Consider the following 27,271-nt stretch of genomic DNA (forward strand, 5'->3'; position numbering starts at 1 on the left):
AAGTAAGAGAGTAGAATTGACATATATACACTACCAAATGTAAAATAGATAGCTAGTGGGAAGCTGTTGTATAACAGGGAGATCAACTCAATGATGGGTGATGACTTAGAGGGCTGGGATAGGGAGGGTGGGAAGGTGTCACTGGAGGAAGGGGATATGGGGATATATGTATAAATACAGCTGATTCACTTTGTTGTACAGCAAAAACTGGCACAACAGTGTAAAGCAATTATATTCCAATAAAGAGCTTAAAAAAAAAAAAAAAAACCCAGAAAAGAAAAAGAGATCTTCTACATGGGTTAGTCCAGTTTACCAGGTTTGTTTGTTTGCTGCATGGGAGTTGGTATCAAAACCCCATGGACTATCAGTGGTACCTGGCCTTCCAGTTGGTGCCATTCTCTCACCTCAGTGACCACATGTAGGAGCATTAAGCAGGATTCTGGCATTTCTGGTTCTTGCTATAAAATACATTACTATGGCTCAATTAAATTTACGTCAGGAATATTTGTCAATCAAAAGCCAATAATCAGGACTTCCCTGGTGGTGCCGTGGTTAAGAATCCACTGCCAATGCAGGGAACATGGGTTCCACCCCTGGGCCGGGAAGCCCCAACACGTGCGCCACAACTACTGAGCCTGTGCTCCAGAGCCCATGATCCACAACTCATGAGCCCATGCACCGCTACTACTGAAGCCTGCGCCTGGAGCCTGTGCTCAGTAACAAGAGAAGCCACCGCAATGAGAAGAACATGCACCACAATGAAGAGCAGCCTCAACTCGCCACAACTAGAGAAAGCCCGTGCACAGCAACGAAGACCTACTGCAGCCAAAAATAAAAAATAAAAAAAAAAATCTTTAAAAAAATTAAAAATTAAAAAAAAAGTTGACAAAAAAGAGGCAACAATCAATTTTTGAGAAAAGATCACATCCACCACATTGTCAAATCCAATATGAAATTGCTTGGAAATAAATAATACCTCAGGGGTGATTTAAGGCAAGAAAGCACCTTAAAGACAAAATATTTCCACATTTGTTTCCCCCAAACCTGCCTTTCAGGTTTGCTTAATTGCCGTCACATTCTCCTTGGTCCTGGGATCCAAGGCCAAGGTAGGTTTCCTTAGGTAAATCAGAATAACCATTTCTTTATAGAAACCTGCCTATAAATCAGGAATCCTGCCTCCCCTGCTGACTTTCCAGGGGCCATTCGGAGGCAGAAGCAGGATTAGCTTGCCCAGTGCTACCAAGTGTTAGGGACGACCTATGTGGCTGCCCTGGGGCCCGATTTCTAACTCTTATCCACCATTTGGCACCACTTTGGCCCAGCTCTTCTCAACAGGCCAGAAGCATGTCCCCATGTAAGGAAGGAAGCAGAAAAGAAAAGTCAGAACACAGCTGACTTTTATGATGTGCTTTATGGTTTCCAAATCACTCTGTTTTTTATAGCAATTGTTCCTTTAGAAAAGGAATCATTATTCTCTTTTCATTTCCTGGCTGGAGAGGCACATCACTCACAACATGCCTATTTGCTCAAGGCTCCACTGGAGATGGCAGAGCTGGGGTTTGGATCCAGTTTCCCCTGAGGCCAGTTCCTAGGCCCTGTCCGCAGAGGCACTGCATGCTGTCCCCTCACTTCCCAGTAGCGCCCCTGCCTTGGGGGGACGTGCCCATTCCTCCTGCTTTCCTCCCCTCCCCCTCCCCGACCCCTTCATGTCCGAGGAACAGCACAGAGGCAGTGACTGACTGGGGAGAGGGTCAGGCTCATTCTGAAGTTCAGGCTCAGCTTCTCACTGTTTGGAGGCCTGAAGGTAAACTTTTGCACAAGGGAAGTGAAGAAAAGAAACAGCTCAGTCCTGGCCAACTGTTCTCCAAGGCAATTCCGCTTACCTGAAAGACAAAAATATAAGAAGAGTTACCTGCTCAGGTGCTGTCTGTGCCCTGCAAGGACTGAAACCTTCTCCAATGTCTTGTGAAACCTGAGCAGAGGGAGGGCCTGCCGGGCCCTGGCGCTTTATGTCCTGGGCTTATTTGATCACGACCACCTGGGTTAACCAAAGCCCATGAGCTAGACACACAATCACACACTCCAGTGCCTTCAGGGGTCAGGCAGGTGAGGCACAGGTGTGAAGGTTCAGGGTGTAGATGAGAGAAGTCAGAGGCCTGGCTTGACTGAGAAAATGGTATCTTTCAAAAATCCATTAGGAAATGGTAATAACAACAACAGACAAAAACCAAAACTCTGTGCTTACTTTTTTTCAAAATTTAAAAGAAAATTGTCGAAAAGTATAAGCAAGTAGACTTCAGAACGCGGTTTCTCAAGTATCTTTTCTCTATGTTGGGTTTCCCTTCTTAATGACTGGCAATCCCCCTGCCGTGGCTACCCGAGCAGGGCAGACCCCATCTCATCCCACCTGTGCTTCCCCTCCCCCAGGCTCCCCCCTCCCCTTCGTGATGCCCTCCTCGCCCCATTGGGTACAACACCCCACGCTGGTCTCTGCCACCATCTCTCTTGGGTGTGTGTTAATACCTTACTTTCTCCCTAAGGAATGATGTTCATGGGAAACATGAAAAAAAAAATATCCGTAAAGTATAAAGACAATACAAGCTGTTTGTAATCCCACAATCCAGACAAAACCGTTGTTAGTATTTTGGCATATTTCCTCACTGTCTTTGTGAAGATTCTCCTGCCCACTGTCACTGGGATTTCTCCGTAGTTCATTCTGTGCACTGCTTTTGCTACTTTATATTTCCCTGTGTCATGAAATATTTCTGGAAAATCGTTAAAGTATGCATGCCTCCATTTTGTCCTTTGCCTGCAACCAGTTGTTGAAAAACTACAGAATATCTGCAAAAGTGCTTAATAAATTGAAAGATGCTTTAGAATTATGCTGTTCTTATATAATTTGGTGCCTGTGTTTCCCACCAGCATGTGTCTGATCATCTCTGTTCCCCTCATTCCGATCTCTTCACTCAGCACAAATAGGACAATGAGGAAATGGGTATAACGGCAACAAACCAGCTGTATTGTAAATACTCAAGTTTCTCCTAGAAGAATCCAGATATTGTGACAAAACTGGGCCCAGAGAGTCAGGAACCAGGGTTAATGTACTGATTCCATCAGTAACCAGCTCTGGGCTATGAGTAAACCGTTTATTCTCACAGACCTAAACAATTCTCACTTGTCAAACTTGTGAGATAATCTCTCTCCTAGCTAAGTTATGTGGCTGGGCAAGGATACCAGTAAGACAGGAGATATGAATTTGATTTCTTTTTAAGTTTGTTTGTTTGTTTGTTTAGGGCCGTACTGTGTGGGTTGTGGGATTTTAGTTTCCTGTTCAGGGATCAAACCTGGGCCCTCAGCAGTGAGAGCTTGTAGTCCTAACCACTGGACTGCCAGAGAATTCCCTGATTTTGCTTTTAAAATCATGAAAATGAGGGCTACTTGATTTCAAAGCTTCATCCTGGATCACAGGAAACACGGACCTTCTCCTTGGCGCTTTCACTAATGGGCCATTACTAATTAACCAAGTCCATTACCTCACCAGTAAAAGGAGAGCACTGATGTAGGGTTTTTTGGGGGGAAGTATCTTCCTAACTTTATCTCCTATGAACCAGTGAGTTTTTTGAAAAATGAGGACTCATCCTCTTGCCTTTCATGAAGCTGTGTGCATCTCTGCTGGATAAAGTGGGAGAAACTTAAGTGAAGAAAAGAAAATATCAGTTTGCAATAATACCTTTGTCATCTGCCCTGGTTGTGCAGGTGTCCTAGGTCCTTACCTGATTGTCTTTTCCAAGAGATGGGAGGACCTGTCCACATTCCTTCAAGGAAGCTCTCTTTACAAAGTGCTGGATCAAGAATGAGGCAAAGCAACTGTGCACCAAAGGTGGGAGTGTGTGTGTCGGGGGGGCTGGGGGGATGGGGTGGAACCGGACAGTGGTGTTGACTTTTTAAGACAGGGCATTTTTCAGCTTTCTATCTCTTGAAAACTTTTTAGCTAGGCCTCATTCTGTCACAGCTGAGGGCGTCCCCGCATTGCTTGCCTTCTCTGAATTTCCTTCTTAGGCAGGAAGCCAAAGAGTGAGAAGACCTGGCTGCAGCAATGGCTCCAGTCTCCCCCGTCTGCCTGTACTACATCATTGACAGTGGGACTTCTAAACCCTTCCCATAAAAACTGTAGCATTTTCTCTTCCCCTTGAACTGGGGCTCAGCTTATGACTTACGTGGGCAACAGAATGCAGTGGGAGTGATGGTTGCCCGTGCCCAGCCTGGCCCTGAGGAGGCACTGTGCGCTTCCATTCTCCTTCTTGGGGTCTTATCTTCCACATGTACACCAGCTGGGCTAGCTTGCTGGAGGATGAGAGAACTTGGAAAAGAGACCCACTGTCCCAGCTGAGGTCATCCCAGATCAGCCTGCAGCCAGCTGACCTCCCAAACAGGCAAGAGAGCCCAGCTAAGATCAGACTTGTAATAACACATATTGTTTCAAGTTACTGAGTTTTGGACTGTTTATTATGCAGTGTATCATAACTGAGCCATATGCTATGAACTCAATGAATCTCAAAGTGGAAGGGCCTTTAAGTGGGAAAATGAGTTACGTTCTAATTGTGCTAGAGAGAGCACTAGATGAGCACCAGGCAAACCTGTCTTAGGCACTGTTCTGCCAATTCTTGATTGGCACATGATTTGGATAAGAAACAGCTCTCTCTTTTCTTAGTTTCCTTACATTAAGAAAGGAGATACTGATCCATTTCCTGTCTATCTATTAATAACTGGGTTGCTGCAAGGATTAAATGAGATAATTTGCTTGCAAATGAAGTCTGTAATTAAAAGGATGTTTTACACTCTCAATAACAACAACAAAAAACCCCAGAGAGGCAAGAAAAATTACAATACTTAAACAGCTGAACCATTGTACTATAATAGGAAAACTGAAGCTCTTGTAGAAGAAAGACTGGAAGGTATTCCCATATTTCAAGTCTGGTTTCATGTTAGGAAGTGACTTGCCCAATGTGAGCAAAGAACCAGAAGAAGAAAGACAAAGAAGACTGAGTCAGAGGCAGGTCAGATACACGCAGGACCCTGTCCTACAGCAGGAAAGCCTGGGCTCTGGATCACGCCTACATAGTTTCAAATTTCAGTCCCGCCCTTTATGTGCCTTAGTGGCAACATCAGCAAAATGATACTATCTCAGCAAATACATCTATATTTAAATTAAATTAATAAGAAAATTATAATGAATTTCTGAGTATCCACTCAGTGCAGCATTTAGTTACTTTTCTTAGGAGATACTCCTACAACGGACACAGGCTGTAGTGTTTGGTAAACCTGGTTAACACTGAGTTCTAGCTCTGCCATGTGAGCTTTATGACTATAGATGCCATAGATGACCCTGCTAAGCTTCAGTTTCCTTATCCGAAATGGTGATAGGAATTCGAACTTTGTAAGGTTACAATAGAACACATGCTCCATGGGAGATGTTTTTTTCCCTATTAAATTCATTTTCATATCCTCAGGGCTGAATGCTTGACACGTAATAGGTGCTCAGGAAACATTTATAGCATTAAGGAATTGGGGAAATTACTTGAAATGATTCTGCAACACACCTAACTGAATAACTGGAATACACTAAGAAATTTTCTCACTCATTTTACAAGGTTATGGGTTAAAACACCCTTTTGGAACTGGCTGGCTTAGAAACATGAGAGAGTATTCACTGCATCCTCTTTCTTACCTTTCAAGTTGTGCACCAGGTAAATGCATTGACTAGATTTTAAAGGGGTCAGTGGATTTAAAAAGACAAAAGGACATCTTTAGGAAGCACTTATAGGGTAGAATCCCATCCTGTTAAGCTTGTGGCACTTACATTCATTCTTCATGCACATAGTGATAAGGAAGCAGCCAAGTCCCTTGCCCCTCCCCCACCCCTTCTTAGAAATTGGCTCTAGTTGTATGTGAGTAGGGGGCCCTAAAAAAAATCGTGGAACATTTAAAACTATAAAGATGGCAAGTGTCCAACCTTCTTTAAGGGTAACAGGCTGAGGCTCAGCTTCTGTCCCCAGTGTTCTGGGGGACAGAGCAACGTGAAGCTGAAATCTCCATCAGAGTCAAGCCAGGGCTTAGGAAGTAAGAGCATGAGTGCTGGTGATGCTCCGCCCAGGGAGTCCTGAGCTGCAGCCAACAGCAAGAGGGAGCCACCCTGGGCGGGGCTATGGGAAAGCAAAGCATGACAAGGAGAAGAGGAGGGAAGGGCTGAGAGAGGGACTCTGGGTTCCCACACTGCCCTTTCTTGCTACTCACCTACTGAGAAAGGCAGAAAGGCTTCCCTTTTCTTAAACTGTCCATCCTCCAGAAAATGCTCCGGATTGAACGTGTCGGGGGTGGCCCACTCTGCGGGGTCCCTGTGCAGGGCAGTCAGGTTGGTCAGGACCATGCACCCCTGGAGAAGGCAGCAAAGACTCAGGCAAGGCTTGACCCACACAACACACGTGCAGAGGGGCAGCAGTCCCCGGGCTCCCACACCAAGGCTGACAGCATCCTGAACTCCCTCAGCCTCCCCACCCCACCCCCTCTGAGCCCAGCCCTTAGGACCCTGCTCTTTGCCATGAGACAGCTTATAATGGTGGACTGGAACTGTCTGCTGGGAATTTCACTGGGGAAGTGTGACTACTCTTGGCTGCAGAATGGATCTCTGCAGGGACTTTTCAGTGTAGAACTTGGGAGGGAGTGTTTATGCATCAATGAGAGAATAACGTGACAGTGGCCAGTCAGTTCTGTACCAAAATCAACTCAGCTGCTCAGTGAAGTGATAACTATGGCAGCTCTGCCCAGGTAAAAAAAGACTCTTTCATCTAAACTCCTCCCATTCTCTTCCCTACATTATCTAGTAAATTCTACAGAAGGTTTAATAATAGAATCAGATCACACAGTGGAAGGAACCACTATCCTTCCAGATACATAGCAAGACACCCAGGAGTCCTCCTTAGTGCTTCCCTTTCCCTCATTCTGCCTTCATCCAATCCTTTGCCAGGCCTGTCAATTTTACTTGAAATTTCTCTTGATTCTGTCACCTCCATTTTATGTCCACTATTGCCACCTGTTCTAGTTGCTACCTTTGTGGTCTATACTCCTACAGTAGCCCTAACTTCACCCATATGCTCTCTTCCCCTTCAATGTGCTCCAAACACTGAAAAGCAGCGTTAGCTTTGAACAAGATTTAATCATTCCACACCCATCCACCCACCACACCTGGAACTTGGTAGATACCTTTCAATAGCTCCCATCACTTTTAGATTAAGGACACATCACCTGCTCCCTGTCTGAGCCACCCTCCTTCTGCCTGCACTCCCACTACCTCAAGCTTCTTTCAGTTTCTCAAACATGCCTCATGTTTCCACTCACTTCCATGCCTTTTTACATCCTATTCACCTTGCCTGGAATGTCCTTCCTCCCCACTCTGTCACCGAGTTCACTCTGAATCATCCTTAATCAATCATCACTTCCTTTGGGACGCCCTCCCTGCCTGCTTCTGCTCCCACTCCTCATTGCAGCCAGCCTGCAGCTTTCTGGAATGCAGTGAGTTTTATCCTTTGGGCAGTTCCCATGGTTTGTACTTATAAACTTGAAGGATTATTTTACTCAGAGTTGTTTTCCAAGGCCTGAACATTTTAGGTGCTTAATGAACATCTGATGAATTAATAAAGAATAACAACTGCTATTTTGAGCACTTTCTATGCTAAACACAAGGTAAAATGTTTTACATACATGACCTCAAATATAAGTCCAGTGATGTAAGTTTAAATGCATTTTTACAGGCAAAGAAATTAGAGCTCTGAGAGAGTGAATATGGTGCCCAGAGCCACAGAGGGAGAGGAAGTAGAACCATGATTTGAACTAGTCATTGGACATCAAAGCTAGGGTTCCTGGGCTCTACAACATGAAGTCAACAGACCTGTCAGTTCCCAGGATGACTATTCAAATTGATATTAAAATCAGTGTTAGAATGAGTCTGTTGAGCTGGGATGGTTCCCTGAAGCTAAGTGGATTGCTATAAAAATGCAAAGATCACCTGAGAAATCATTTGCACCTCAGCCTTCACTCACAAGATGATCAATCAGCAAGAAAATAGTAAATGCAAATGCTGCAGGAAAAGCTGCATTTCCTGGCTCTGCAGGGATGGTGACTAAGGAGTGTACAATGGGGAAGCTCGCCTGGTTCTGCCTCTTGAGATAATCCCCAGGTACAACACACATAGAGGGACTTAGAGAAACTGGAGTGGACCCACAGATGCCCACCAAGGTGGTGAGAAAGGAAAGAACTGTAAACATGCAGTGTGCAGAGAGGACACTAGGGGGCACAGGAGAGCTGTCTGCTGAGACCCTAAAGAGTGGTGGGCAGGGTGAGAGCGGAATTTCTTTTGTGGGGTCAGGGAATTTAACAGGGACCCACAGAGAACAACTGCAGGGAGACTCTTCTAAAGTCGAAGTAAAGCAACTTCTGTGGAGAGAACATGGGTGAACCTGGGAATCAGAACAGGTCTGTTTCTGGAAACCAACTCTTGTCATTTTCTAATTGAGAATTCTTAAACAAGCTAAATCCCTCTCTGAGGCTGGACTTCTAATTTGTAACATGAGGATAACAGAATTATTCTGAGGACCGATTAAGACATTTTGGAAGAACCCATATAGCCCGTGGTATATAGTCACTGCCTAATAGGCATGGGTTCTTTTCCCTCCTTTTCTGATACTTAATACTGCGCATGCTTGGATTGCTTTCCCTTGTGAGGCAGTCCCGTCAAGGGGCTGTACGTCACAGCTGGAAATACAGCTGTGGGGATGTTACATTAGAAACAGCAGCATTAATGTGATGTTGGCCCAGGAGGATTCAAGTGTCCCTTCCTATGTCAGCATTCTACAAGCCCAGGAGTATGAAGCAGAATTTCCCCAAGTAACCCTGGCAGGTCTCCATCCTGTGAGAAGCTCTCCCAAGGTGAATAAAAGGACCTCATGGCAAAATCTGAGAACTGCTGCTTGCTGTACCCCCAGAAATATTCACACCACACATCATACAGTAAGAAAACTGAGCAATCTCACAGCAAAGAAAAGCCAGGCTTTTCTAAATGTAGTTGACCTAGGAATCCCGCTTCTATCCCGAACACCTATTAATATCTAGACAAAATAATGTTCTCAAGACCATATGTGGGGAAAAAACTAATATGACATCAGGTATAATATATCTCTCTCCCCATTTAAGTGATTCTCGAGGACAGAATACATGTCACTTTTCCAGTTGAGATCCCCACCATTCACCAACATGAGCTTGGAGATCTGAGGCTGTGAGTGAGCCCCTAATTACCTTGGGCAGGTGGTATCCACCCAGGGTGGTGTCGACTGTCACCTCCCTGGGCACATTCAGGGGGACGATGTTTCCCATTCTCTGCACCTCGTGGATGACAGCGTTGGTGTAGGGCATGCACTCTCGAGCTGCCATGCTCAGCTGCTGTGATTGGCCAAGCACTCTGTCGATCTCAGCTTGGACTTTTTCTGGAAAAGCAGAGAATGTTCTATTATTCCATTATTCCATAACTTTCCTTGAGCCCGGTTAGCTAAGGAATGGAGTAACCAGGATCAAAATGGCTAAAGTTATCAGAGGCTCTCTAGATTAGCTCCTCAGGAAGCTATGTGAGTGGAAAGTGGGCCCTGGTCTGAGACAACTTTGGTGGCAAACTGTTGCTCTACAACATTCTTGCCGCAAGTTACTGAAACTCTTCGAGCCTCAGTTTTCTCTTCTTATTAGTGAGGATGAATCAACTTTCACCTTTAGGAATTTTGAGATTTACATGAACTGCTTTTAGGAAAGCAACCAACAAATGAAAAAAAACAAAGCCCTTAATTGTGCCCCAATATCTATTTTCCTCTTTTTCTACAATAATAAATATTTTAGCTGGATACCTGGTTGCACAGCTAAAGACTACATTTCCCAGATTCCCTTATGACTAAGTTCTGGCCAACAGAATGTAAGTAGAGTGGATGGTTAATAATTGGAACATGCCCTTACAGGAAGGGTGTATGCTTCCTTCTTCCCTTCCTACTGGTGGAAAGACAGTCTTAGAGGTGAGCCATCAGTGAGAGCACCAACAAGGGTGCCGTTCCAGATACAGTAGAGCAACACACTGGAAGGAGCTTGGACCTCAAAGAGTTCTGCAGAGTCCAGCTTAGAGTTTCTCACTTGAGAGAGAAATGAACTTCTACTTACTTATAAATGACTGTTAAAATTTTTACAAATAATTTTGGTAAAATACACATAAATTTAACATCTTAATCATTTTAAATGTGCAGTTTAATAACGTTAAGTATATTTGCATTGTTGTGTATAACCAATCTCCAGAATATTTTTATCTTGGAAAACTGAAATTCTACATCCATTGAACCAGAACTCCCTATTTTCCTTTGCCCCCAGTCTCTGTCAGCCACCTTTTCACTTTGTTTCTATGCATTCAACCACTCCGGCTACCGCATATACACAGATTCATACAGTGTATGTCTCCTCTCATGACTAGATTATTTAACTTAGCATAAATAACATCCTCAAGGTTCATTCATGGTGTAGCATGTGTCAGAATGTTTCCTTTTTAAGGCTGAATAATATTCCATTGCATTTCACGCTTTTATTCATTCATCCACTGATAGACACCTGGCTTGTTTCCACCTGTTATGTCATTTTCAGCCATTGTTATTTTGGAGCCCCTATTTCAGAAACCAAATCTATATACCAACTGTTTTTAAGCTAAAAGAAAACTGTAATTCACAGTTAAAAATGTTTTTTACATTAAGACTCAGGACACATAAACATAAATATACACACGTATAAAACATACATTTATATATAAAACATAGATATTTACTTATAGGGAAAGAAGTAAAGTCTAATGACAAAAAACTTACCATTAGTACCACAAGAAGAAGCCTGTTCTTTGTAAATCTATTTTTATTTTAGGAAAAGACCACTAAACTGACATTATGTCTTGATAATAAACTGCTACCCACAGTTTGAGCAACTCTCCTAAAAGCAGTTTATGTGCTAAAACTGTTCTGGGACCTGGAGAAAGAAAACTGATTGTAACAGTCACTGTCCTCCAGAGGCCTAGAGTCTGTGTGGAAGGTACAGGATATGTGATGAGCATATGAAGGTGCATTAGGTTATCTCCTAAGGAAGGAAATGCCCATATTTTCCCAGAAATGTGGGGAAACATCTTAGAGGGGGTTGCGTTTGAGTAGATTCTTCAGCGTAGCTAGTGGTTTACCATGGAGAGAAATTAGGGAAATACACTGCGGTATTATCCTTCTAGGGAAGAGCAGGTGTGATATCCCAGAGGCACAGACAATGACAGTGACGTTAAATCACATGGGATTTAGTGAGGCCCCCATGCAGGGCGGGTAGAGTAGAGGCTGGACAGGCAGAAAGAGGCACAGCAGAGGGCATGATGTACCAGACTCAGGAGTGTGGGCACTGTCCACAGGGCAATGGAGGACAGCGCTTAAAAGGAGGGAAGACCACCACCAGATTTCATATGCGAGTGGAATGGAGCTCTTTCCCAGAACTCACCACAATGTCAGAGAACTTCACTGTTTTCCCCACTGGGCTGCGAGTTCCCTGAGGGCAGGACTCTCTGTTATATTTGTGTTATGAGGACCCATCACAATCCTGACAGAAAAACTGCAGAAGTTGCCTGTTCTCAGTCCACCTGGTCCTGTGACTGTCCTACCTCTCTCTCCATCCTACCATGCTGTCTTCCGGCCCCACCTCGGGGCAGTGTGTGCCAGGGAATCCCATTCTGACCTGGCCCATGCCCACCACTGACGTGCTCACCTTGGATTTCGGGGTACAGGGCCATGTAGAGCAGGCCCCAGCGCAGGGTCGTCGAAGTTGTCTCTGTTCCAGCAATGAAGAGGTCCAGGGTGCTGCTGATGAGGTTTTCTTCTTGGAAACTTGAAGTAGCATTTCCCTTATGCTAGAAAACACAATGATCATTGGTTAATTGTAATGGCTCTTGTTTGCCACAACACAGGGGGCTTCATCCTTGAGAGACCTTGGCAGAGCGAGCCCAGGAGAGATGCTTCCCCTCTGGCCATCGCAGGAGGCAGGGGCTCCTTACTGCAGCATCATTAGCGTCCTCCGCCCCAAGCGCTGGGAGCTTTTGTGAGCTTTGGTGGATGAAAATCAAAACGAGTCATTTTTTTTATATCCATAATTTGGGAGAATCTATGAGGGTGAGTCAAAAATTATTCGCACTCTGGTTGTAGAAGTTATTTTAATTAACTTTTAGAAAAGACACATCAGTTTTTGACACAGTCTCCTTGCTTTTTAATACACTTTGTTCATCAGTCAACAAGCTTTCATATTCCCTTATTAAAAAATGTTTCAGGCTGAGCTGTGAGCCACGAATGAACCACTGTCTTCACTTCTTCATCAGAAGTCAATCTTCCACCTCGTGGGGCTGCTTTCAGGGGACCAAACAGGTGAAAGTCCAATGGAGCAAGATCAGGACTATAGGGAGGATGTTTTAACACCTCAAAACAACGTTTTTCAGAGAGTAGACAGTGTGGGCAGAAGTGTGTGGACGTGCATTGCAATGCAAGATCACAACACCCTTGGATAGCAGTCCTCTGTGTTTAATCCAAAGTTTAGGATTCAGCTCTTCGATAGGCATCTCTATCCATTCACACACACTTCTTCGTGACAAAACACTTTCTTCATACTGCGCACAAAGTCTTCGATAAATAACGGCACCAGGTACACCCTCAGGCCACAAAAAACAAATCACTGCATGCTGCTCTTCTTGCATGCAAATCACAAGTGGGGCATCCACTTTGCTTGCAGCACAATTACAAATGAACTGATGTAACACATTCACACTTGCACAGCAGTGACTGGGGAGACAGTAGCCTTGAACTGAAAGTGCTGATAAGACAGTGTGGCGAACATAAGTATTAATATAACCGGAGTGCAGATAATTTTTGACTCACCCTCATATTATCAACAGCCTTGGGTTCCAATATTAACCACACCCATACCATTCCCTATCTGTATGACTTGAACACCTTCCTCCAGAAGCTTCAATGTGTCAACATTCCCCCCCTGTGGTACCACACCTGCACATCTTATAGCAAGTGATGTCTCCTCCTTTGAGGAGTAATCAGTGCTTCTACTAATGTTACACCAATAAGGTGAAATAAGAGAGGAGCTGGAAACTAATGTACCATTCTGCCAACTCGAGGAGAAGGGACCAACAACCTGTTGTGTCAAAGATGATGACATCAATGCAGCAATATGTATGAACCAGAGGTGTTACTATGTTACAGGATACACATCCAATTTTGGCTTTTTTCTTGCTTCTTTCCTATAATTTTGGGAAGTGCATGACATGGGGATGAGGGAGGAAGGCAAAAGTTCCTTCCACTCGAGCATAAACTCTGGCATCTGACTCAGGCTTACTTGTGCTCCACAGGGGAGAGGGAAGGGGTCGGAGAGTGGGCATTGGTCCAAGTAATAATGAAACAATACTTACTCTTCATTTTAATATATGCAGAGGATAGAGAATAGACTTTGAAAAGGCAGCATTTGGGCTTTCCAAAGGCTTCAAGTTGAATAATGCTAAACCTCTATCTTTATTCCTAACTGTCTCAACAATTCTGAGTTAATGTTTATTCCTACACTCTATCAAATATTGCCTCTGTGTTTCCTCCCTTGTGGTAGGCTGAATAATGACCCACAAATATGTCCATGTCCTAATCTCTAGAACCCATGAATGTTATATGCCAGACAGAACTTTGTAGATATAATTAACTTAAAGATCTTGATATCAGAAGGTTATCCCGGATTATCCCAGTGGGCTCAATATAATAATGAGGCTTTATAAGAGGGAGGCAACAAAGTCATAAAGAGAAGATGTGAGGATGGTGGCACAGAAGATGCTACATGGATGGCTTTGAAGATGGAGGAAGGGGCCCTGAGTCAAGGAGTGCAGGCAGCATTTAGACACTGGAAAAGTCATCAATAGATTCTGTCCTAGAGCCTCTGAAAGGAGCCAGCCCTGCACACACCTTGACTTCAGCCTAGTGAAAGTGGTTTCAGCCTTCTGGCCTCTCGAACTGTAGGAGGATAAATGTGTGCTGTTTTAAGCCCCCGTGTTTTTGGTGATTTGGTACAGCAGCAATAAGAAACCCGAATCCTCTCATATGCTCTTTAAGAGCAAAACTCAGGAAAGAGCTCTGGTTTCCTCACCTTTTCCATTTCCTTGAGGTAAGCATCAATGAAGTCTCTTGCTTCAGCAGGATTCCAATCCCTCTTGTGGTTTTCAATCACACGGGCAACAAACACTTTTAATTTCTCCCATTTACTAAAGAGAGTTTGGTGTTGTCCAGGAAGGTAAGTCATTATCCTTGGAAAGAGATTGTAGAGCTGATGGAGAAACCAAAACAGGCATGGAGACAAGGGGGTGGCAGTTTTCCACTTTTGAAGATATAGAACCATCTTCTCTTTTCATCTCTTCTATGTGCTTACACTTAACCCCTGGAGTCACCCTTGACTCTTCTTCTCCCTCTCAACCCTCTTCTTTCCCCTCTGGCAAAGCATTTCAGCTCTCCATCCAAAATATAACCAGTCTCAGACCACTTCTCACCATTCCAACTGTTTTGTCTTCCAAGCACAAACCACCAACATTTCTTACCTGGATGCTGTAACCCTCCCCCAGGTTTCCCGATTCTCTCCTTAACAAATCCCATTCCCAGTCTATTTTCCACTGAGCACCAGAGGGATCATTTAACTGTTTAATGAGGTCATTTCACTTTTTATCTCTCAATCTTCCAGCGACTTTCCATGACAATTAGACAAATTCGACATCATTCTCCTGGCCTGCTGCTCTACATGAGCTGGCCCCTCGCCCTCCTGTCACCTCCTCTGCTATCACTCCCTGCCATCTTACTCTCTCTTACTCTTTCTAGTCCAGCCCCACTCGTCTCTATGATAACATCAAGGATGTTCCTGTTAGAACACTGCATTCACTGTTCCTTCCAGCTAGAATGCTCTTCCTCTGAAATCTGTATAACTCCAGCCCTTTACTTCATTAAGGTGCTGCTCAAATGTCACTTAAATGGACCTGTCTTACCTGATGACCTATAATTAGCAGCCCCCCTGGCACACGTTTCCATTCCCTTACTTTGTTTTATTTCTTTTTCTTGGTGATTGTCACTACTATGTGTGTGTGTGTATATCTCTGTGTACGTGTAAAACATGTCTGTCTGTCTATGTAGCCAGCGAACTAGCTATGTTAAACATAGATATAGATTTATCTGCCCACTATAAGGTAAGCTCCATGTGGGTAAGACATTTTCAACAAAATTAAGTGGCTTTTGGATATAGTTTCTCTAAGAATATCTGATAGAAAATAGACGGCACAACAGAATGGAAAATTGCCTAGGCTTAAAATGCAATAGATGTGGGTTTGACTACATAGTGTGCTGCTTTCTGCCTGTGAGGCTTTGGTAACAATAATATCACTAATAATGATGACGAAGATGATGATGAGGATGATGTAATTTGTCACTGTTTCTTTAACCCACTGCCAGTGGGGCACCAGGGTTACTTTCATGACCGAATCACATGAGATCCACACCCTACTTAACACAGAGCCAGTGGATCACTGAGTGGATGTGCGTACACATTCCCATATCTACTTGTACACACCAGGATGCTTCACTTCATCTTTAAAAAGTTATTGTAAAAATTAACTGAGATGAAGTATGTGCATTGTCCATCAAAGCGTCCATCAAAGATCTATGTGGGTCTCTAAGAAATGCTTATTGCCCCTGCTCTAATGCCCCACCCGACTTTCTCAGGAATTTCTTTTCTGCAGGAATAGTCAGCTAGGTACCCACTGAGGTCCCAGACATCCTAGGTTCTGTGTTAACAGGAGGGAATACAACGGATTACTGAATGCGGGACTACCATGTTGAGAACTAACAGTAAGGAATGCTATTCAAAACTACTGTTGACAAGAATAATCATAGTAGCTCCCATTCACTCTGCCCCTTTACGGTGCCAGGAAGCATGCTAACTGCTTGGTCAGTTTTGGTGAGATGAGTCCATAAATCTCCAGGCGATGTTGCCTTTTAAAAATGAATAAAACTAAATCCTCCTCTAGATACCCCAGGATTTACTTCAACACTTGGGGCTGATTTCCCCTAGAAGTGTCTTCCAAATCCAAGAAAATGGCTGAGAGACCAAGTAGCTGAGCAGAAGCTTTGACAGACTCACAGCCCTGGCAGGACAGTGAAAGGCGGGGCCCACCAAGGAAGCAGTGAGGTTTGAATCCCTTAAATCCACATCCTACATATTTAGAAGACTGATAATATTAAGTGTGGATGGGCATGTAAGTAGTGCGACCACTTGGAAACCTTTTAGTATTCTTACGTCCTGGTGTATATTCAAGAGAAATGAGTGGATGTGTCCACATGAAGGATTGAACAAGAATGTTCATTCCAGATCCCCAAACTGGCAATCCCCCACAGGTTCACCAACGGAGAATGGAATAACAAACAGTGGCATATTCACACTCGGGAAACTCTGCAGGTACAAAAAGAGCAACTAACCCAGATGAATCTGAAAACAATGTGTCGAGGGAGAGTCAGGCACAGAAGAGTACTTCTGAGGGAGGATGGAGATGGGGAGCCATGGAGGGACATGGGGATGAGAGATTCAAAGTTGATGGCGATATTGTGCTTTTTAAAGAAAAGAACATAGATCCATTGGCACACATCATGTAAAGTTTTGACTTTACATGAATGTTAGAAATGTTCTTTGTCTATAATAAATATTGAACAATATTATCTAAAACACTAAATGCAAGAGATTGACTTAAAACATATTTGTGTTGAAGTCAATTTCATAAGGTTACATTTTAGCTAAATAGGAATAGAAGACCCCATGTCATCTGTGTCTGGCATCAGCCCAGTATCTTTATCCAAGACAGGAAGTGAGAACTGCCTTACATGGCACCACACTGATGTCTGCAGACACATGGCCTCATCCAGCAGCCTCAGCAGCTCCTGGAACTGATCGTCCTGGTAGTCAAAGCGCTCCCCAAATGTGATGGAACAAATGATATTGGAAACTGCATTGTTGATTTTGAAGTGAGGGTCAAAAGGCTGTCCTGGAGGCAGAAAAAGAGAGGGATCCTTCAGCCTGGTTTGTTTCTATTTTCCACTGAGAATCTACTCTACATGACATAGGACATAATGACCATAGAACCAACTCTGAGACTGTGTCCACAGGACCCTTCACAGGGTCTGACACACAGCAAGTACTCAGTCAATGCCTGGGAAACCAAGCTGCTGACCAGGGTTTAAAACCAATAATATGCTGAATACCCATTTTCTCACTTTTAATTCTTGAGCTCCATGATGGCAGGTTATGGTTAGCTGTTCACTTTTACCTCCTCAGTGCCCTACACAGTGTTGGGTGCAGGACAGGCACGTAAGTTCCTATTAGCCACTGTCCTGACACCTGTCCTATGACACTCACCGTTCTCCTCTCCAATTGCCTGGATGAGGAAGTGGGCCTCATTTTGAATGCGTTCCTCTAAGCTCTTCCTTCCTAATCCAAAGTTCTTCAGTGTTGTGAGGGCAAACCTTCTTTGTTCCTTCCATATCTGGCCATTGGACATGATCAAGCCTGGGAAAAAGAAAGCCAACATCATGAAAACAAAGCCAAGAAGACACATGGGGGATAATGTATCAGATGGAAGGAAAGAGAAGGGCTTTATGGCGCTTGAAAACTATTCAGAGAAATAATCCCAGAAGCAATTGCTATAGCCTAGCATCTACTGACTGCTTGTAATGCTGGACACATTAGCCTTTTTACTGCATTATGTACTTGAATACTCGCAGAACCTCTCTGAGGTAGGTGCTAACATATCTGTGCCCCTCCTCCGTGACCAAGGTTTTGTTGCTGAGAAAAGTAAGGCACAAGGGATAAAAGGAAACTTTGCAAGGTCACAGAGTTAGCAAGCAGCTGAACAGGCATTCAAATTGAAGTCTGCCTGATTCCAAAGTCCATGCTTTGGTGACTTGTCACATGATAAGTTATATTTGTGTTTATTATGCTACATTCTAAGAATGCATTTATGGATTAGAGAAAATCCATACTCATAAGGAGAAAAGGCTTTAACCTAAGATGATCTTAAATCAGCCAAGAACAAGAAAGTGTGAACAATCTGTGTAGAAAAAAACAACACAGGCAAAGGAAAAAAAAAATCTTCGTATGTTCAATAGATCATCATTTATTTCATAGCACAGGTGAGGTCACACTTCTTTCATTTCTACACTCCCAGCACACCCTTCAACTCCTTCTAATACCTGCCTTTGGCCTTCACCACCTCAAGGACATGGCCTTCCCTGCTGTCCATACCAGGATCCTTTCCAACCTCATCTTGACGTGTCAGCAGCAGGAGAGGCTTCTTTCCTGAAACACTCTCTTCCATTGGTGCCCAGGACACCACACTCTCCAATTTTCCTCCTAATTCTCTGACTGCACAGAACTTCTTTTGCTAATTCATCTTCTATTAAATTTTGAAACGATCCAGTTCTTCATTCAAGTTTTGCAAGCCTCTTTTCTCTTTATCTATGCTCCATTTTTGAGAAAGTCTCATCAGCTCCTAAAACTTTAAATGACATCTACTGATAGTGAACATCTATTCCTGTCCCTCAGCTCCAGACATACATACAAGCGTCTGCGTGACTCTGCTGACTTAGAGGCATTTCAGCCTCAGCATATCTATGACTGAAGTCATGGTTTGCTCCATACAGCTCCCCAGCCGGGCCGGCCAGCACCTTGTCCTCCTCCAAATGTTCCTTCTTTCCTTTAGCTGCCCATTGGGTGTCGACCCCAATGCCTCATTCTCCCTCTGTCTAGGTCACCATGTCTTACCGGCTTTGCCTCCAGAACATCTTAAATCCACGTATCTTCATGGCCACTCTCCTGGTCTAACCTGCTGGACGGTCATTTCTTGCCACCTCCCTAGTCCAAGCCACCACCTTCTCTAACCTAAAATGCTGCCATAATCTCTTGCTCCCTTTACTCCATTCTTGACATTGCAGCCTAGAGAAGTCCTTAAAATGCACCATGTATGTATGATGACCTCTTTCTCTACTGAAACCATTCAAGAGCTTCTATTGTTGTTAGGGTAAAAAGCAACATCTTTAATAAGAACTTGCATGAACTGTTCCTGGCCAAACTCAGCACCTTCATCCCCATGTAATCACCTCTGTTTAATCCCTGTGCTGGTCACACTGGCCACCTTTCAGTTCCTCAGGTCACTGTTCTTCCTCCCACCTCAGAGATTTTCATACTCTATTCCCTCTGCCTGATAGTTTCTTCACTTTATTGAATTAACTGTCACTTATATTAGCTTTTCCTGAGACTCAGGATTAGATTAGATACCCCTAAGAAGTACACCCTGCTCTTATCTTCATAACACAGAGAACTTAAATTATTAGGGTAATTGATACATTTTCCTAAATGGAATGTAAGTTACAGAAAAACAAGGATTTGTCATCCTACTCACTGTTCTGTCCCTGGTGCCTAGCACTGGGCTTCACTTGGCAGATTATAAATAGAGTGAATGATTTTAGAGTGAATGGATGAAATATTTCAAAGAGGAATTGAGAAGCACCTAAAAAATGGCACTTTGGTAGAAGAATATATTTGAGTATTTCATTTAGATTTTTAAATGTGTAAGTTTATTGAATGATCATCTTAAGTATTCATGCCAAACTCTTCTAACAGAGAGGGAAGGCTAGAGATACCTCGTGGGCACAGCCTTAACAGCAGAGCATCAGGGACTAGAGGCGAGAAGGGATCCCACAACCAGCAGGAGGAGGCAGGTCCACATCCACCTTCCTAGGGGAGAGACCAGAGTGGAAAAGCAGAAGGAGAGCCAGGGAACACGTCGCCTTTCCTATGCTTAAAAGACACGTCGTGTCCCTGAATGCGGAGGAGGCTTATTTATTAAAGCAGCCAGAGTGCGTTCATGCAGGGGATGCCGCATCTGCCAAACCCCTGACGTTAGGGCCACCAGGTTCCCTGAGTGGGTGCCTTCCAGGGAAGTGCGGGCACTCAGCTTCCTGCAGGGGCAGGACGTTTACGATGGGCCTGGTCCCTGGGAGTGCTGGAGAATTACAGTCACAAAGGCACCTTTCAGAGACTATGAGAATACCAAACACACACCTCTTACATTAGTCAAGAAACTTACCGTTTTTGTTAAAGACACGCTCGTGGATAGGCATTACGGGGCGGTTCACAAAGTTTTGGCCCTGGTGGACAAAAGCCTCTTTGATTAAGGGCAATCCTGTTATAAGAACAGTAGAATATTGACCCATTTCCAAGCGAATCATGTTCCCATATTTCTTTGCAACCTGAAAAATAGTAGGATGGTCACAGGTGAATATGTACGTGTCTGTGATATCTGTGTGTCCAAGAATGGAGGGTGTGTGTAGCTGAGAGGGCTTTTGTGGAGGGCAGTCTGTGTGTGCAGGTGTTGTATGCACACCTTGGCCTGATGGAAATGTTTCCATCTGTCTCCATTTATCCTTCTCTCAACTAGAGTACAGGACATGGACATTCCTTATAAACATTCATTCATGTGCTCAACCTACATGAATGCAGTGAGCAAAAATCACTGTGTCCTGAGAATAAGGCATAAAGACATAATAAAATAAACAAGCCTCTAACCTCAAGCATCTTAGGGCCTCATGAAGGAGAGAATTCAGCACATGTGACTCATCAGAGAAGGCTGAGATATGTTTTTCAAACCAGTGGTGTAGCATGCATGGACTTCTTAGTAAATTATATCTGTTTAACCAGGTGAGAACAACCCTTTCCTCGAGAAGTTCCAGAAGACAGAAAATTCATTACAAGGCTGGGACCAGGTAGGGAGACTAGTACTCTAGCTCTAACTCCTTTGCTGACCACCTGTGAGCTCCTGGAAAGCTGCTTCACTTGTTTGGAGCCTCAGCTCCCCAGCAATAAAGGGAGAAAAATATTCCTTCCGCAAAGGCTCCATGAGGAAGAATGAGAGTAGCAAGGTGAAAGGTTGTTCTCTGGACAGCAGACATCCACTCGAGACGCTGAGGAACGAACGGCCTCCGTGTGCAAACGGACGTGGATGCTTGTGCTCTTGGTGACAGGCGAGCGCACCGGGATGATGTGCGGGAGAAAGGCACTCGTGGTCACAGACAACCACATGCACTGGGTGCCATGATAAGCACCTTTCACGTTTCATCGCGCTTAACCTCACCACCACCCTATAGGAGTCATGAAGGTCAGCATCTCTCTCAAGGAAAATGAGTCACCGCAGAAGTAACTTAGCCAAGGTGACAAAGCTATTGGGGGTTGGAGGGAATCTGGCAGGCATTAGGTAAGATTTGAGGGCAAAGACATGAACCTGAGATGGCACTAGGACCTTAGAGTTTAGTAGGCGTGACAAAGTGAACGTGAGAATGAGATTAAGGGGGCCAGGGAGAGGGGGAGAGAGAGAGAGGAAGAGTGTGTGGGTGTGTCACGCGTGTACACAAAGGTGCAGCTATGTGAAGTAAGGATTAGCTGGCTGTCAATGGTCATTAATCCAAGTCTACCTGACATGTTTATTCAAGAGAGAACTCTAGCTAGCCCCTGCCCCCGCCTCCAGTCTGCAGGCTGTGTCTTGCTAAGGCTGTGGTATCAAACAGAAGCACTCATTTTTCCAGGTGTCTGTGGCCCCACCTCCCCAACTGCCAAGCACTTATGCTCTCCCATGTCACCTCAAGCTCCCTGGACTGTGTGAGCCCGTCAGAGCAAATATCATGGATTTAGTCTCATCCCACCACCCTGCTCCCACATTAAAGACTGAGCTTGTACACTATCCTTCCATTGTCTTGTTGGTCTAGAGTCCTCCATCCATGTTTGTTCATCACTAGCTCAGTAAGTCCTATCTTGTTAGAGCAGAGCCAAGGTTCTATCTCATGCTGATCTGCCTCTAAAGTACATGTCTTATTCTAAGAAAGGGCCAGTCACATGATGCCTGGTATGCAACCTACAACTGCCTTTCCTTGAGTTTATTACTATAAATTTTTGAAGAGAGTGGAAGGGTGGTAGATACAGAAAGAAGCATCAACTAGGTGCTGGGCACTCTGGCAGTAAACTGATATTTATGAACTTATTTGGTTTTTACAGTAACCTATAATGTATTCTTTGTTTTCAGAAAAACAGACAGAGAGATATAGTGCGTAGCTGATGGGCACAAAGTAGCGCTCTTTTTAACTGACTCTGTGTGTCTCATCCTTAACTGAAAGCATGAAGATATTCTCTCTCTCTTCTTCTAAGTGAAGGAACTCCCTAAGAATTAACTGGCCACATGACTTCCCAATCAAAAGCCACCTTTCTGATGTGGCCAATGGGATGTGAGGACTGGTGACATGTGCATCTTCTGGGACATGTCCTTAATGGAAAGTTGCTTCTCACCTCCTCCCAGTTGCCCCTTTTCATGGTCCAGAACCCACATATGATAGTGTTGCAGGACCAGGGCAAAAGGATAGAAGCACTACAGGTTTTGGGTGACTTTGTGGTACAGATCAGCCTTCCTATCCTGGTCTTCCTGCCTACATCTCAACTGATTTGTGAGAGAGAAATCAATTTCAGTGTATTTTACACCACTATATTTTGGGATCTTTTTGTTACAAGGAGCTCAATATATGTCCTTGTGAATATATTTATCCACCTTATTTATCATTTCCCCACCTTAGCCCAATAAGATTTTTTTCTTATTTACATAAATGTTCCTATAAGCCATATAGCTCTGGTAGAGAAAGTTTAGAAAATGGGGGGAAATGTTCCCATTATGCCGTACACATAGGCCAGTTTCTGCACTGTCCTCTTGTTTTTGCTCTTGCCACTTTCCCCTAGCTAAAAATCTCCTGTCCACCTTACTCTACATAGCCACTTGCCTACCATTCTGTTCAACGTCAGCCAAGTTTATATCAACATACTATACAGCTCATTCCCATGGTTTCCCATTCACAGTGATCCCACGTGATGATATCTTATTTGGTTACCAAAAGTATATACCACACATTTCATCATACACTGTCTTGAGCTGTGTCTGTCATATGACAAGCCGTTCATAAATGTCTGTTGGAGAAATGAACCCCTGAATAAGTCAATTATTTTCTGACTACATGATGAAAAGTCAGGTAGCATAAGTAGAGACTGGGTGCAGGATTCCAATAGTTCTGGGTTCAAGTCCTTGTTTGGCCATTGTCAATTCTGAATAACTTAGGCAAATCACTTGACAGTTTTCAGTCAGTTTCCTCAGCCTTAAAATGGAAACAAGATTAGCTATGTATGTATAGCATGTGATCTTTACAGCAAGCACTTAAATTAGCACCATACAAAGAGATACACTCAAAAAGAGTATATATAAATTAAAATGGATTTCTTACAAAATGTTCAAGTGACACAGAGGAAGACCAGAAAGGAGAAATAGAGAAATAAAAAACAAAGTGGAAAAATAGAAAATAAATAGTAAAATGGCAGACTGAAGTGTTCTCATATCAAAAATTATGCTAAATATAAATGATCTAAATGCACCAACTTAAAGAGAGATATTGGCAGAATGAAAAAATGACCCACCTATATGTTATGGGTAAAATCTCATTTCAAATATCACCATATAAGTAGGTTAAAAGTGACAGAATGGAGAAGCATATGCTATACAAACACTAATCAAAAGCCAGATGGCATGACTCTCTCTTATCAGATGAAATAAAGTTCAGGCAAAGACAATCATCAGCCATAATGAGGGACATTATGGAATAATTAAAGGGCCAATTCACCAAGATGACGTAACAATTTTAATATGTGTGTGCCAAATAAAAAAGCTGCCAAGTATGCATGGACTGTATCTGGGGTCAACTTTCACATATTTTTTTCAAAATTGAAATCATCCAGTATATGTCCTCTGATCATAATGGAGTGCAACGGAATCAATAACAGAAAGAAAGGAAACTCTCCCAACACTTGGAAATTAAACAACACATTTCTTAAACAAGAGAACAGGTTTAGGATCTTAGCTTTCAAATTCCATACACTAATCCTGTCACTTAGTGCTACCGATTGAGTGTTTCTCCCAGAAAGTGATGAAGCCTTCTCCACGTGAATTTGAGTTTATATTATAGGCTTGCTTGTATTTAAAGCACTCCAGGCATTTCTAGAGAAAGGGGAACTATTATTTGTTGAGCACTAACTGTAAGCTATGTTAACACTGAACATTCAGTGCTTTATTTAGTCATCACAACCACATATCCCAGTGCTATCTGTCAGCAAGATACCTGTGCTGAGAGCCAGGGAAGCAGCTGAGATGCTTGAGAAAGTGTTGGAGGTTGGAGGGAATTTCAAGGAATTCAGAGCAGCCACAGTTAGGGAGCCCTGATGGGAGATGATTATAAAGAAGAGGAAAGAGGCTACAAGAAGGTTTCCAGGTGGCTCCTTAGGAGAGTGAAGAGTGGGAAGGAACAGGAAACGCTAGGAACATCTAAGCAGATGAAAGACATTTTAAAATGATTACTTTAGTGAGCGTGAATTGCAGGTCAAGGAGCCGGAAGATGAGAGGCTCAGTCCTTGTGGGGATGGGAGCAATTCTGATGAAAAATGGTGAGGATTTAGGTAGTGGTATGATCATTTTACACATGGGACACGGAGCCTCCAAGAGGGCACGTATAGCGTTCCCTGCCCCCAAGGATAATAATATTAAACAGACAAGGTGATCATATTATAAATAGAATGTCCCAATAATATATAACAAGACACACAAATGACTTAAAGAACGTATGGTGTCTCGCACACTTAAATAGTAAACAGTGAACAATATTTCATCCCTGGAAAGGGCAGGTGGAATCAAGCCAGTTGCTGGTGAGGAGAGCGAGGCTCAAAGGAGGGTGCACCCGGGTGCCCGCTGTAGCCTCAGAGCCCCCCATCCTCCCGCCCTCGGTACCCGGAATGGCCCTTGTCCTGCAGGTAAGCATCAGGACGCGGCCCCGGCACCTTCGCCCGCTCCTACCCGCTGCAGCGACAGGTGCAACTGCTTAAAGTCCAGATGGAAGAAGTTGCCTACGAAGGGCAGGCGCGGGGGGCCCGGCGGGTAGTTCTTTTGGCGCCGCCTTTTGAGGAAATCAGCAAAGAAGAGAAAGGCGACGGCCCCCAGCAGGAGAGTGCGGGGACCGAGCGCGGTCGCGAGGGCCGCCGCCAGGGAGCCCATCGCCTCCAGCATGGCTGCGACGTCTGGTCCCTCTTCCGCGGTCGGAGCCAAGGAAGGTCCCCGCGGGTCTCTTCCTCTTTGCTCTCAGCACCGCCCGTCTTCCCCGCCCCGTTGCCAGGCTCCGCCCCCGGCCCCTCCCCCTCCCCACTCCCAGTCCCCCACTCCTGAGCGCCCCTCGCCTGCCCCGCCTAGCTCCCCGTGGTCAGCCGCCGGACCCGTCCTGGCTCTTCCTCAGGGCCCGCCTCCTGCTGCCCTCCCTGCCCCGCCCTCTTCCCAACGCGCCCTTATCGGCTCCCCTCCTTCGCTCTGCCACCACCCAGCCTGACTACTGCTCACTAGATGTCAGACAGGGGATTCCTGGGAGAACTCGCTTGGGTCTAGGAAAAGGCCAAGAGGCTAGGGCACGTGTGTGTGTGTGTGTGTATGTGTGTGTGTGTGTGTGTGTGTGTGTGTTTCTCTGAGACGAAGGGGTCTGTAAGGTTCATGGTTTCAATGCATCTCAGAGAGCACAGTAGACAATTGGGCTTTGTGTTTTTCAATCACCATTTTACCAAATGATTGGAACCTAGCCTGGTGAACAATCAGGAAAACAGCAGCACCTGACATTTCTTGTCGTTACTACATGCCAGGCACGACACTCGCCTCTTCACATAAATTGCTTCAATGGCAAAATTATGCAGATGCCGTTCTTAGTTCCATCTAGTAGTTAAAGAAGAGTAAAGTTTTTCTCAAGCAAAATTTGAGGGAATTTGTTCCTAGTACACCTGCCTTACAAGAAAAGTTAAAGTTCTTCAGAAAGTAGGAAAAATATATAGGTCAGAAACACAGATCTAAATAAAGACCATTTGAGAAAAAATAAAGGTGTATTAAATTTCTTATTTTCTTTTTCATAATTGATATGATAGATCAGAGTCTGTTCAAAATGAAAACAGCAATAATTTATTCAGTGATTATAGCTTATAGATAAGTGATATGAAGGTTGCAATGTTGGAAGGGGCAGAAAGAAGGAATTGGGAAAACTGTTATAAGGTACTTGCAGTACCAATCAAGCAGTTTAATGCTATTTGAAAGTAGACTTGAATTAGTTGGAAATATATAGTGTGAACTGTTGGGAAATCACTGAAGTTTTAAAAAAGAAGTATGTTGGATTTGCTTAGACAGAAGAGAAAAGGGAATTATACAAAATACTCAATTAAAACCAGAGAAGACAGTAAAAGAGTGGAAGACAGAAAAGAAACAAAAATCAAGAGCAATGAAGAGAACACAGTAGTGAACATGATATAAGCTAATGTCACTGACAGAGATAGATTTATCTCAGCACTGAATCAACAAAATACTTAGGAATAAGCTTAACCAAGTAGACAAATGACTTATACATTGAAAATGATAAAGTATTGTTGAACAAAATTTAAGAAGACGCAAGTAAACGGGAAGATACCCCATGTTCACAAACAGGAAGACAGTATTTTTAAATTGTCCAGGTTAGATACACAACTAAGATTCTTGGATTGTATTATAATAGTATTAGTAAAAAAGGATCAATATAGAAAAGTTAATTTCTTAATTACTGCAATGAACAATTGGAGGTTGAAATTAAAAACTCAAATCATTTACATTAGCACAAAAGCAGAAAAGAATGATATACTTAGTTGTATATCTAACAAAATATGTACATGAGGAAAACTACAAAACTATAATGAAAGAAACCAAAGAAAAAGCAAGTAAATGGAGAGAGATCCTATGGACATAGGTAGGAAGAAGAATATTATCAAGATGTCAGTTCTTCCCAAATGTATACACAGATGAAAAAAATATGTAGATGTATATATAATTTAATGAAATCCTAGACAAAATCCCAGCAAGTGATTTTGATGCTATTGACAAATTGATTCTAAAGATTATGGAAAGACAAAAGGCCCTTGGAATGTACAA

General features: G+C 43.6%; 1 protein-coding gene across 2 annotated transcripts; it reads right to left on the bottom strand.

Moving 5' to 3' along the window:
- Nucleotides 1-1,297: 1,297 nt before the first annotated feature.
- LOC130858510 (cytochrome P450 2J2-like) lies at nucleotides 1,298-25,406 on the bottom strand. 2 transcript variants are annotated; one of them, XM_057745057.1, is made up of 9 exons: nucleotides 25,142-25,406; nucleotides 20,303-20,465; nucleotides 17,575-17,724; nucleotides 17,043-17,203; nucleotides 14,278-14,454; nucleotides 11,863-12,004; nucleotides 9,349-9,536; nucleotides 6,295-6,433; nucleotides 1,298-1,883 (listed from the first exon to the last, which is right to left on the bottom strand). In XM_057745057.1, exons 1-9 carry the CDS (start codon nucleotides 25,349-25,351, stop codon nucleotides 1,705-1,707), a joined length of 1,509 nt encoding a protein of 502 aa, XP_057601040.1. In that variant the 5' UTR covers nucleotides 25,352-25,406; the 3' UTR covers nucleotides 1,298-1,704. The 2 variants fall into 2 exon arrangements, with proteins under 2 accessions (XP_057601040.1, XP_057601050.1); XM_057745067.1 differs by lacking the exon at nucleotides 25,142-25,406 and adding an exon at nucleotides 20,782-20,857.
- Between the last annotated feature and the right edge of the window lie 1,865 nt (nucleotides 25,407-27,271).

This window comes from Hippopotamus amphibius, chromosome 1, assembly GCF_030028045.1.
Source record: "Hippopotamus amphibius kiboko isolate mHipAmp2 chromosome 1, mHipAmp2.hap2, whole genome shotgun sequence".
In the NCBI taxonomy this organism is placed as follows: domain Eukaryota; kingdom Metazoa; phylum Chordata; class Mammalia; order Artiodactyla; family Hippopotamidae; genus Hippopotamus; species Hippopotamus amphibius.

What these genes read in the sequence shown, in the direction of transcription:
- LOC130858510 (XM_057745057.1), bottom strand. Translation starts at nt 25,351, where the DNA reads ATGCTGGAGGCGATGGGCTCCCTGGCGGCGGCCCTCGCGACCGCGCTC. An exon ending in AGACATCAGTGTGGTGCCAT is followed by an intron (nt 14,455 to 17,042) that starts GTAAGGCAGTTC and finishes TTTCTCCATCAG; the next exon opens with CTCTACAATCTCTTTCCAAG. An exon ending in CCTGTACCCCGAAATCCAAG is followed by an intron (nt 9,537 to 11,862) that starts GTGAGCACGTCA and finishes CTGCTTTTCCAG; the next exon opens with AAAAAGTCCAAGCTGAGATC.